General features: G+C 41.0%; 1 protein-coding gene across 1 annotated transcript; it reads right to left on the bottom strand.

Moving 5' to 3' along the window:
• Window positions 1–1,135: 1,135 nt before the first annotated feature.
• Window positions 1,136–10,842, bottom strand: tnfaip6 (tumor necrosis factor, alpha-induced protein 6). The gene is made up of 10 exons (XM_068572792.1): window positions 10,250–10,842; window positions 9,935–10,087; window positions 9,204–9,344; window positions 7,716–7,871; window positions 7,386–7,569; window positions 5,071–5,208; window positions 3,859–4,020; window positions 2,059–2,287; window positions 1,534–1,574; window positions 1,136–1,430 (listed from the first exon to the last, which is right to left on the bottom strand). Exons 5-10 carry the CDS (start codon window positions 7,483–7,485, stop codon window positions 1,309–1,311), a joined length of 792 nt encoding a protein of 263 aa, XP_068428893.1. The 5' UTR covers window positions 7,486–7,569; window positions 7,716–7,871; window positions 9,204–9,344; window positions 9,935–10,087; window positions 10,250–10,842; the 3' UTR covers window positions 1,136–1,308.
• Between the last annotated feature and the right edge of the window lie 2,090 nt (window positions 10,843–12,932).

Here is a 12,932-nt window from a genome sequence, read left to right as displayed (position 1 = left end):
ATAATAAATACTACATGATAAATAATAAATAATAAAGTTTAAGGTGCTTTACGAGAGGCGTGAAAAATTCTATTTGATGTACTTCTTGTGTTTTTATTGTATTTCAGTAAAAATATGGCCTAGTACCACAATGTAGAAATACTGTAAAAATAATAAAATATATTGATATATTATATTATAAAATCTTTATATATATATATATATATATATATATATATATATATATATATATATATATATATATATATATGTATCCCAACCACACAGTCCGAGTTTGGAATATTACACAAAATTGTATAAAGAAAATAATTTTAAAAATATAAATAAATTAATTTTGTTTACTGTGTAGATGTGATTTTATTATATATAATAAACTGTTGTCAAAAACAAATAATATAATTTGTGTATATATATATATATATATATATATATATATATATATATATATATATATATATATATATATAGATATAGATATTGCCTGCAATAAAATTGATACTGATTATGTATATTTATATTTACAATATCCATATAAAGAAAAGAAATAAACAATACAACGAAATTACAGAAAAAAATATTAATTATATGTATATATATATATTTTATTTTGACTTGTCATACATGTAAAATATATACATGTATGACAAGTAAAAATCATTAAAAATTAATGAAAAACAAAGTCTTAGCTCAGAATATATTTAAAGTACTCATTATGCAGAATTGCCTATTTTGGTATATATGCATTATTATTATATATGCATTAAAGACTTTATTGCTGTGTAGTGATCGATAAAGTTCTATTTACATCGATAATATTACGTCATCATGAACAGAAACCATGTGTTATGCTGTCTATGATTTTATATACATTTATATATATATATATATATATATATATATACATATATATATATATATATATATATATATATATATATATATATATATATATATATACATATATATATATATATATATATATATATATATATATATTCTGGATTTAGGGTAGGAATATATAAGCATTATGTTTCTACCTATATACCTTACTATACATACTACTACTACTAAATAATTAGCCCAGTTATTGACATAATGTCAATGGTTGCTATAAAAACATAATCCAGAAGCCATGTTTGTTTTGACTGTAAAGCACCACACAAAGTGTTTATTCGATCCAGAAACCTCAACACAACTTGAGGACAGAAGTATTTCTTTAATCAGCCACGAAGACGCTTTGACTTCAGCACACGAGGCGAGCAACAGCGTCACGAGCACGGCGACATCGTGGGCATCGGAGCGCCGGCATCAGTGGAAGTAATACGTGTGATTCTGAGGCGACGGAGACGCGTCGAAGGCGATGTACTGGAGCTTAAAGCCGCCGGCCGTGACGGAGGCGTCGGAGAGGAACTTCAGCGTCATCACGTTTCCTGTGGACGTAAAACCACCGGAGACACAAAAGAGTTCAAGGAAGAGAGCCGCGAGCGAAGCAACATTGTAGCGTATATGTATGGAAGGAGCGGGACGCTTCACCTGTACTGATGATGTCGTCGGGTAGATAATCGCCGCAGAATCTGGGAACAAACAGACGTATGAGAGACTTTCAGGTTTCCTTTAGTTCAAAGGATTCACAGTCTGAGCTCTGGCACTGCTGGTGTCCATAAATCCCATTTCTATTCACATATCTTGAGGTCAGAGGTCAAGGAACCCCTGTCAATATGGTCATGCAGCTTTTTTTTTAACCAATAAACAACACATTTTTAGGCCCTTTCCTAAAAATTGCATACCCAAACTGAAAGGGGTGTATCTCTGCGACCACTTGGGCTATTTAAATACTTTGGGTGTTATAATAAAAGGTACACATGTGAGATTGTGTTCAGGTGTGTAAACGTCAGTCTATACGTTACTGGTTAAGAGTAAATGAAGATGACACACAGAAAGAAATGAAAAAGTTTCAGGTCCGCTGATAAAAAACTTTCAGGATTATTTGTTTGAAATGATGCAGCTGTAAGGTCCAACGGTGAAGACCCCGTTTCAGTTCTCAGAGGACCCGCTCACCTCCCGGCGAAGCCTGAGATGTCGTCGTAGCTGTCGTACACGTCAAGGTGGTCCGACAGGCAGTCCACGTCCTCCTCCACGTCGAACTCCAGGAAGTGGAGGTGGATCCTCTGGCCCAGGCGCACTCGGACGTGCCAGTAGCAGATCTGCTCGTCCTGGTACTCCTCGGGGAAGCCGGGGGACTGAATGATCCTCTGCTGGTCCGTCAGCACCCCGCCGCACTCTTTGGCTGGAAGAGACGGGACGAATGTGATGAACGTGTGAAAAAACACACACATAACTGCCTCTTTCCCCATCATTCGATGCATTTTATTTTTGTAACTATCTTTGAATCACAGGAAACGTGACGCACAGACGATCACAGAGTAAATATACAAAGAGATGTTACAGGGTTCTCGTGGTCATGGAAAACCTGGAAAAAAATAAAATCCCCAAAGTGTAGTAAAAGTCATGTGAATGTGTTATATTCATGTGTTCATGACGTTCATTCACGCTGAGTTTAAATAATTAATATGCTTTTAAAAGAAAGAGACTCAAAATATCAGCAGCATACATACAGGCATCTATATAAATGTTTATTATTTTAATCAAACTATTATCTCTCATTTATTTGAGTCATTTAAGGTTTACTGCATGCTCTGAGTCCTCATTGTTAGTTTAAAGACTTAGCCATAACAGTGAAGCCCTCACCGAGAGCCTCCGGCGTGTCCCAGCCGAAGCTCTTACCAACCTGTCCATCACCTTTGCGTGCCTGTCTTCCCGCACGGCGGTGCCAGGCGCGCCCTCATACGGAGACTATTTCTCAAAGTTCCTTCACTAACGAGTTACACGGACGGTCTGGTATGCTCGGGTCAAGATGATATTCTACATCCTGGGTTCATACACATTCGGACCAATGGGTGTACATGACTTTAAACCAAATTTCCATGACCAAAAGTCGAGTGAAATCTGGGTGTAAACATGAAAAAGTGAGAATTCCAATGCGAGAAGTAGAGTCGTTTATATAGACTTCTATGCAACCACAGGAGTCGCCCCCTGGTGGTCAGGAGAGAGAATGCAGCTTTAACACATGAAACATAGACTTCTATACAACCAATGGAGTCGCCCCCTGGCGGTCAGGAGAGAGAATGCAGCTTTAACACATGAAGCATAGACTTCTATACAACCAGAGGAGTCGCCCCCTGGTGGTCAGGAGAGAGAATGCAGCTTTAAAACATGAAGCATAGACTTCTATACAACCAGAGGAGTCACCCCCTGGTGGTCAGGAGAGAGAATGCAGCTTTAACACATGAACTGTATAAAAAGGCTCCTAAAAAAAAAAATTGGCTCCAAAGTTGAATCAGGCGGATTGTAAAAATGTTAATGACACGGATGTTTTCCTCAGCTGAGGTTGCTTTAAAAAGCACTCCCTCGCTGTTATCACAGTCACTCCCCGGACATCTTATCCACAAAGTTCTTCGATATATATATATAATCTCAATAAACATAGTCTATTAAAGTGGTGGAGTAGAAGTAACAAAAAAAGCATTAAATTACAAAGTATGAATCTAGAAATAAAAGATTTCGTCTTGGCTACTTGATCAGCTGTAAAGAGCAGATAGACATATTTTCACCATATAAAGTGGATATGACGAACGTGAGCTCCACTTTCCTTCACCAGCTCGTCTCTGACTGTGTCTGTTTGGTGCTCGGAGGAAACCCGGGAAAACCAATCAGCAGAACATCGGGGAATGATTCTCTGTGAGTTTGTCACTATCGTGATCCATATCAAATACGTTAGGTACGTGAACGTGTACTCACAGTCTGGGTTGTAGCAGTAGACGTCCCATCGCTCGCTTTTGTTCCGCCTGTGTCCGTAGTCGATGACGCCCACCGTCCCGAAGCCGCAGTTGGATCCGGGTTTGACGATGGGGTAGCCGACGTGTGCTTTGTCGAACCATCCGGCAGCGCACACGTGGAAACCTGAACAAGGGCGAGAAAACACGGCCTTCATGCCACCTTTCAAGTCATGCTAGCCAGCCCTGAAGGTCTTCCTTTTAACCCTGTCAGACCCTGAAGGTCTTCCTTTTAAATGCTGCCAGCCCTTGAAAGTCTTCCTTTCAACCCTACCAGCCCCCAAAGGTCTTCCTTTCAACCCTACCAGCCCCCAAAGGTCTTCATTTAAACCCTACCTGCCCCCAAAGGTCTTCCTTTTAACCCTACCAGCCCCCAAAGGTCTTCCTTTAAACCCTACCAGCCCCCAAAGGTCTTCCTTTTAACCCTACCAGCCCCCAAAGGTCTTCCTTTAAACCCTACCAGCCCCCAAAGGTCTTCCTTTAAACCCTACCAGCCCCCAAAGGTCTTCCTTTAAACCCTACCAGCCCCCAAAGGTCTTCCTTTAAACCCTACCAGCCCCCAAAGGTCTTCCTTTAAACCCTACCAGCCCCCAAAGGTCTTCCTTTAAACCCTACCAGCCCCCAAAGGTCTTCCTTTAAACCCTACCAGCCCCCAAAGGTCTTCCTTGCCAGACTCAAAAGGCCAAACTTGGATAAGAGCTTTTGTTCCTGGTGGCCAGTGCATGTTTATGTTGTTTTTAAGAGTTCAGCTCAGAGTGACAATGAGCAGACCTCCAAAAGCCAGACCAGGCAAGATGAAAGAGGGACCTCCTAGATGGAGGGGGGGAACCTCAGGGAGGCGGATTGCGTGTGCCAAGAGAAGCGGTCCAAGGTATCACACCCAAGTCGGTGTTAACAGGCTCTTAGGATGCTCGCCGAGCTGCTCGGCACTTGGCACGGAGTGATGACTCCTTACCCTCCTTGCATGTTAAAAGCATTCCAGAGGTCAAGAGATGCATCACCACCGCTACATCGGACGTGATGTTTCATGCGTTCCACGACACAACCCGCCCTGCTTTATTCCTGCATTTGGGGCGATGACGCAAAGACTCTGCGTGATTAATCACGACGTCACCCGCCCACCCACCCTTACAGTAAATACCCAGCAGGGAGCCTCTGCATGTGTACTGTCGCCGACCTATTTGACGAGCTGCCTCCAGTTGTTCGTAAGTGGCCAGCTTCCCTCCCTCGAATTTGCAGACGGCCCTGGCCTCTTTATATGTCAGCTGGTATCTCCCTTTGCGTGATTCCCGGTGGTAAACTCCAGCCGCTTGTTCTGCCAAATGGAGAGAGAGAGAGAGAAAGAGGGGGAGAGATGGAGAGAATAAATAAAGCTGCTACCACAGTCTGAAGCCGAGATGAAAGGATGTCTGTGCAACCACAGGGATCCGGACATAGTGCTGTACTTTATTACACTTTACTTCAAGTATTTCCATTGTCTGTAACATTATACTTCTTCTCCACTCCATCGGAAATTAAATATTGTACTTTTAACTTGAGTCCATTGGTCTGACCGCTTTAGTTACAAAGTTTACAGTGTTTTGTCCCACTTCCAGTCCAGTAAACTCCACACAACTCCAGATGTGTTGATGTTGAATGTTTGTGATGAACTGAAGGATGAAGTTTCCTGGATGTGTTGAGAAGATCCTCGTACTTCTTCAGCGAAAACTTTCACAGTTTTTCTGACAAAATGTGATGATCTTATAGAATATGTCGCTCTGTTGTAGGTTGAATGAGACAACCGGAAATAAAGGAGATAAAATACAACATACACATTACTGCAGCAGGAATATGAACCCATAACATCGGCTGTAATTGTGAACATTGCACTGCACAATCAACACCTTTCATACTCTCAGCATATTTTGCCGAACCTGCTTTCATACTTGTACTTGTGAATGCAGGACATTTCCTTGAAGGAGTATTTTTTACGTGGTTTCATTTTGAAGAACTCACATGGCCGCGGCCCGGCAATGTTTTGGGTCGAAGGTCAAGAGAAACGTAAAAGAAGCTGTGTGACGTCTGGCCAGCGGGGCGTCCGCTGCTGATCCGGCGCCGGCTTCAGCTCGCATGACTGCAAGGCTGAGCAGAAAGCACCCGGAAATGAGTCGATTGTTTGATGAAGGCTTTTTACACTCATTAAACTCTGGGGCTCACTGGAGTGAGAGCCAGAGGTGATGTGAGATTTATGTTTCACACTTAAACGCTGTGGTGAGTCAATACCATCCCAGAAAAGTTCATTCCGGCCCCAGTTTATTACAAATGTAGTGCTATGAATGCCAAATGAGTGAGTCAGTGATGTAAACGAGCTGAACTATCTCTTTGTCCTTGACTCCGATCTGTTTGCACTGAGAGCTTTCAGGTGATGTCATTCCTCGTGTTTACTGGCGGCAGTAAACATGCAGTCTGGCACAAGCGAGAGCTGCTGGACCGGTGTGTTCCCTTCATCATGAGTGTGTGTTCCCTTCATCATGAGTATGTTCCCTTCATCATGAGTGTGTTCCCTTCATCATGAGTGTGTGTTCCCTTCATCATGAGTGTGTGTTCCCTTCATCATGAGTATGTTCCCTTCATCATGAGTGTGTGTTCCCTTCATCATGAGCATGTTCCCTTCATCATGAGTATGTTCCCTTCATCATGAGTGTGTGTTCCCTTCATCATGAGTGTGTGTTCCCTTCATCATGAGTGTGTGTTCCCTTCATCATGAGTGTGTGTTCCCTTCATCACGAGTGTGTGTTCCCTTCATCATGAGTGTGTGTTCCTATCATCATGAGTGTGTGTTCCTATCATCATGAGTGTGTTCCCTTCACTATAAGTGTGTGTTCCTATCATCATGAGTGTGTGTTCCTATCATCATGAGTGTGTGTTCCCTTCATCATGAGTGTGTGTTCCCTTCATCATGAGTGTGTGTTCCTATCATCATGAGTGTGTGTTCCCTTCATCATGAGTGTGTGTTCCTATCATCATGAGTGTGTTCCTATCATCATGAGTGTGTGTTCTTATCATCATGAGTGTGTGTTCCCTTCATCATCAGTGTGTGTTCCCTTCATCACTTCTCACTGCAAGTCCTTCATGTGAGGACATTTGTTGCTGTGTGCTTATACACAGAGAGAGAGAGAGAGAGAGAGAGAGAGAGAGAGAGAGAGAGAGAGAGAGAGAGAGAGAGAGAGAGAGAGAGAGAGTTTCATTCAAAACGTGATGGAATGAATGAAACTGGTGTCTGGTGAATAAACTGCAGATTATACTGAATATCATAAAGTTTGTGTCTAGAATCCATTAAATTATGACTGCAGACAGAAATAGTCCCTTTGGCTTCAAACCGTAACAAAGAAGAAGTGAAAGTGGATCCACATCAAAGTGCTCCAACGTGTCCCTCCGCCCTCGACCCCTTTTCTTTCTTTTTGTTGGTCTGTTTTCTATCGACACGCGCGCGAGGAGACGCAGCGGACTCACCCAGCCAGATCGAGTTGTGGAATATTCCGTTTCTGAAGCCCCACGCCTGCGCCTCCTGCAGCAGGAAGCCGAGTGTCCAGAGGAGAGCCAAGACGCGCATCCTGCTGCTCTGCGCGCGCGAGCTGCTCTCTCCAGATGTTCCAGGAGCTCGTGCCTCCGCCGGCCCCTCTGCTCAGGCTTTATACTGGAGAGAGAGAGGGAGATAGAGGGAGAGGGAGAGAGAGAGAGAGAGAGGGGAGGGGGTTGTCTGACTCAGTGCTGCAGGTAACTCACTTTGAGAAGTTGCACATGTTGCACGTTTCTCTTGGCAGCGCGTTGCTTCTTCATTACCGGCTGCTGTGGAACAGAATCCGCGGTGTCCTGGTTCCAGTGATGCTTTGAACACGTTGGACACACATGATGTGAACCACATGCATGTACGGAGTGATAAAGCACACACACGCAGACATGCAGCAGCTCTTGTTTCACTCTTTCCACGGTGTGTCTCTGCAGGATGAAATGAAACGAGGAGGAGAAAAGAGGAAAACCAGAGGCGGGAAAAGGAAAAGATGGAGTTCAGAGTTAAATACATCAAAGTGTAAACATGATGTGAGATGTTTGTTTGGAAGTTTACGGTACAACAAGCTAGAAAAGGGATTAAAAGAAGATGTATTTATATTAAATTATGGAACAACGCTCATAGGAATGTAAGGATGGTCGACTCAAACAGATTGTTTATTAAACTATTTATAAGCTTTACAAGAGTGAATGAAATGTATGTATGTATATATATATATATATATATATATATATATATATATATATATATATATATATATATATATATATATATACATATATATATATCAAATGAATAACAATTGAGGATATACATATCTAACCATTCCCAGGCAAAAAAAAATACTTTTGTATATTTAAAATATACTTAAAATTTCAAATATACTATTAAAGAAGTGAACTTTCTGCAAATATATAAAATGTGTACTGTACTTTAAAAGTATAACTTAAATATATTTAGTAGAAAGTAAGTTGTTCCAAAACAGCACACTTTAAGTATACTTATGATTAGTAGGGCTTCAAATATACTAAAGTATGCTAAGATTAAATATACTTAATGTATTTTTTTCGCCTGGGTTGTGCTTCTGCTTCGACTTTTTCAGTCTTTATTTTTCTGTATATTAGATGGAGGTTTTCCTCGTTGTGTTGTGTGTAATGACTGACAGATGCAGGCGTTTTCATTGTCATGTCGATGTGATATCATTAATAAAGCAGCGAGCACAGGCCGCTGGGTTCAATGAACAAAAGGAGAAGAACTGGACGGTCCTTCAGCCCAGATGTTGAGCGTCTCCCACGGCTTCATTGACGACAGTAAGCAGAACACACCAGGGACTGAGGCTCCAGCAGTTTGGGGGGCGATTCTCTACGTTTCCAGACACCAAAGGGCCCGAAGCGCCGGTGGTCGATCATAAAAATATATATATCAACAATTTAAATAAACATAAGAAAGTGAAGTGAAGTGTTTTTCATAAATGTTCTGTCGAAAAACATGAGGGATTTAAGATGTTTTTACTGTCATATGCACAGAAAACAGAGTTATTCTGTACAATGAAAAGCTGATTGTGCTGAGTCATCATAACACACAGGATTACAATGAACGTAAGGTAAAAAGAAGTGTGTGATGTGAAATGAGCTGAGAGAATCACACACTCCTGTAAATCAACAACTCCTTGTTGAACTTTGACGGCACACAACTTGTGCCCCCCGAAAACATCCACACAAGACCACTTTGAGGTTTAACGCTCGTGTAGCGAGTTGTACCTGAACACCACACGCCTGAGTTGCTGCTCTTCTTTGGTGCTAATGATGTGTTGCTGTAACGCAGCAGCGTACAGTACGTTCTGTGTCCAGCGATGAGGTAATGCATACAATAAAATGCATTATAGGCTTTTAAATGCGGCCCTGTGGGAGGAAAAACACTTTTATATATTTAACATTGAATTTGTTGGTACAAGATGTTTTTTGTGTTTTTTTCTCAGGAAGAAAACGATGTGAAGCTTTAAAGTAAAACATGATGTCTGTTTCTGTTTAAATCATCTGAGAGGACAGACAGACACACACACACACACACACACACACACACACACACACACACACACACACAATCAGACCCATGCATACAAACACAGACACACTCAGACTCACACACACTCTCACACTCACTCACTCACACACACACACACACACACAATCAGACCCATGCATACAAACACACACACACTCAGACTCACACAGACACTCTCACACTCACTCACACACACACACACACACACACACACACACACACACACACACACACACAATCAGAACCATGCATACAAACACACTCACACACTCACTCACAAACACACTCACTCACAAACACACACTCTCTCTCTCTCTCTCACTCTCTCTCTCTCTCTCTCTCTCTCACACACACACACACACACACACACACACACACACACACACACACACACTGGTGGGTAAATTGTCCTGAATGGCTTCCAGACCTCAGAGGAGATGCTCGTCCTCTCCTCTCAGAGGAAACTCCGTCTCAGACGTCGTAATTGCGACAGGCTGTAAATTACCGCCGCACGTTAACAGCGCCGCGTCATGGTTTCCATGTTTCCCACCGCGGAGAGGCAGACGGGTTACTCAGCAGTCTGTGTGTCACGATGAAGCAACGACAGAAACACACTAAATGATTTACACGACTGACATCACTGCAACAAAAACATGTACAATGAGCCCAAAGTGGAGGAAGCCGACAGACAAGAGGCGTTGTTTCTTTAAGATTAAACATACACGTTTAAGATATTACTTACTTATGAAATTGTCTGTTTATCCATCAAACAGACACGGCGTAGCATTTTAATATATATAGTAAATTTTCTGGCAACTCGTCAATATTTTCTCCCCTTTTTGCTCCATTTTGGTCAACTCCTGAGGAAAACATCTGGTTTGCTAGCTGCTAAATGCTAGCTGCTAAATGCTAGCTGCTAAATGCTCCGCCAAGTTCACAAGATAGTTGACTCTCAATACATAAATGTACTAGCTATCTAAATATTTAAATATACGTCTGTGGTTGTTCACAGTTAATTTCTGTTGCTAGCAAGCAGCCAAAAACATAACTTTTGAGTTTTAGTACGGAGGATTTGGCGCCATCTTGTGGTAACTGAACTCTCCTCGCTCCCGCCCCTAACATACGTCACAGTATAGTTTCACACGCGAGCACGTCAGAGAACTACGGTGGCCTGCAGGTAACGTCAACGACGTGAAAGTGAAAGCTTTTCGTTTGGTTTGTCCGTTCTGGGCTTCCGTAGAAACATGGCGGACTCCATGAAGAGGACTCGCTCCCTATGAGGATATAAAGAAGCTCAATATGAACAAAACACAACAGTTGTTAGTTTCCATTGTTTCTAAACCAATGAAAACACAGTTCCATTCATTTTTTGTCACTTACATTTGGATTCATGTAGATATATTAACAATAAACATGAATAAAAAAACGGGAAAAAAATAATACAACTATATACACAGAAAAGGGTAATACATTCACCACTACATTTTAATTATCCTTTACACGTATACACAGCCCTACATATATACCTGAACACACAAACCCCGCTCACGAGTACTTGACCCTTCCTCTAATTTGTAATAAAAGCAGATTTTATTCCATTTCTGCTAATAGTTCTCCCCTCAAAATGCTGCAGAGTTTCCTTCACTCTAAACGTAAAACATATACATGAGAGCTTTTTCTCTTCTTCTTCATAGGATTCAGTTTTCGTGGTTTAACAAACGTTCCAGGTTTGTAAATCCTCGAAGTTCTGGATCGTTCCCCTCAGCGTTGGGGGGTAAAAGCCGTAATTACTGCTCTGAATGACGTGAGGGCCTCTGCACACATGTCAGACACGTTTTAGGAGCAGAGGCTGTTCTATTGTTCAGCCTCTCTCTCTCTCTCTCTCTCTACAGAGCCCAGATGGAGAGAGATAGATGGATGGAGAGAGAGAGAGAGAAGTGAAGATAATAGAGTCTTTGTTCCAGTTCACTGTTTTCCTTCGTTCTCCTGAGGCTGTAGGCCACTGACTTCTGGGATTGAACATCCTGGCACTGGCTTGTGTCAAACTGGAGCTGCTGCTGGTGGTCTATGACACACATGCAGTCATCCGTGCGCACGCACACACGCACACACACACTCGTATAATTACTGCAGGATCCCTCCTGCAGAGACAGCGACCTCACCAGAACACACTCATCGTGTTTCTGGTTAGCAGATCGTTCATCACTCCTCCTCCCATAACATGTGCATGTTTTTGGTTTCACAGATCATATTTATTTATTTTGAAATACTAATATTCATTTTTTATTTGAATGAAGTGATGACAATCACACTCTCTGTGATGGATGAATACCTCTGCTTTCTTTTACTTCAAAGTAAACATGGACTTTGATATTTGAATCCTAAGTATGTTCAGTTTTTTTACTTCTCTGTCGCTTTAGTGATAGTTACTTTGTGGATTCAGATTAATAATATTATATATAAGTAAGTACATTTGGATGTATTACTGATGAAGAGCTGAAGACCACCCAGCTGCACATGGAGTTACTACAACGAGCTGCATCCTTGGAGAATCATAACATTCTCTTTTGTGCATAACGTGTTTTATTAAGTCCTTCATCTCACATGAATTACAATTAGTTTAATGACTCAAGTAGTTAAACTAGTTCAACTAGTTCCTCATGTGACGACCATGAACTCTGTAAGTCATCCAGACAATAGTCATTCTAACGCACGATCTGAAGAAACTGACTAACAAAAAACTAACTAACAAACTAACTAATTCATAAACTCACCAACTAAAACTAACTAATTAACAACTGAATAACTGACTAACTGACAAACTATAACTAACTAAAACAAGCTAATTAACCAACCAACTAACCCAGTAACTGACAAACTAGAACTAATTAATAAATGAATGAATCAATTACCAAACTGAGTAACTAACTGATTAAATAAAACTAACTCACTGACTAATTAACTGACGGACTAACCTTAACTAACTCACTATAATAAAACCTCCCCTTTGTGGACGTGTTTGTTATGTTTAACATGTTTTAATACACACAATACTTTTTCCTCTTCTGTGAATGTGTTGTGTGTTTTTATGTTCGGCTCATCCTAAACTTTAACGATGACTCACAGAGCGCTTTGTGCAGCTTACTGAGTACTGCGCAGTGTACAAGTACACAACTATGAGGTAATTCTATCATTATTATATCATGTCATGCTACTTTATACTTCAACTCTTATAATATTGTACTCGACTATCAACTAACATTTAGTGACTTTGCAGATTTAGATTATTAATATTAAATATGTTTAACAAATAATAAATGATTACAGATCAAGATATTGATGCTAATACTATGACAAGGACTTTTAACAGAGTCTTTCTACACTGGTGTGTCTTTTTATTTAAGTAAACGATCTGAACACATTTT

This window comes from Clinocottus analis, unplaced genomic scaffold (genome assembly GCF_023055335.1).
Source record: "Clinocottus analis isolate CAN_PGR_092001 unplaced genomic scaffold, fCliAna1.0.p SCAF_12, whole genome shotgun sequence".
Classification (NCBI taxonomy): domain Eukaryota; kingdom Metazoa; phylum Chordata; class Actinopteri; order Perciformes; family Cottidae; genus Clinocottus; species Clinocottus analis.
This window is presented reverse-complemented; position numbering and strand designations above follow the sequence as displayed.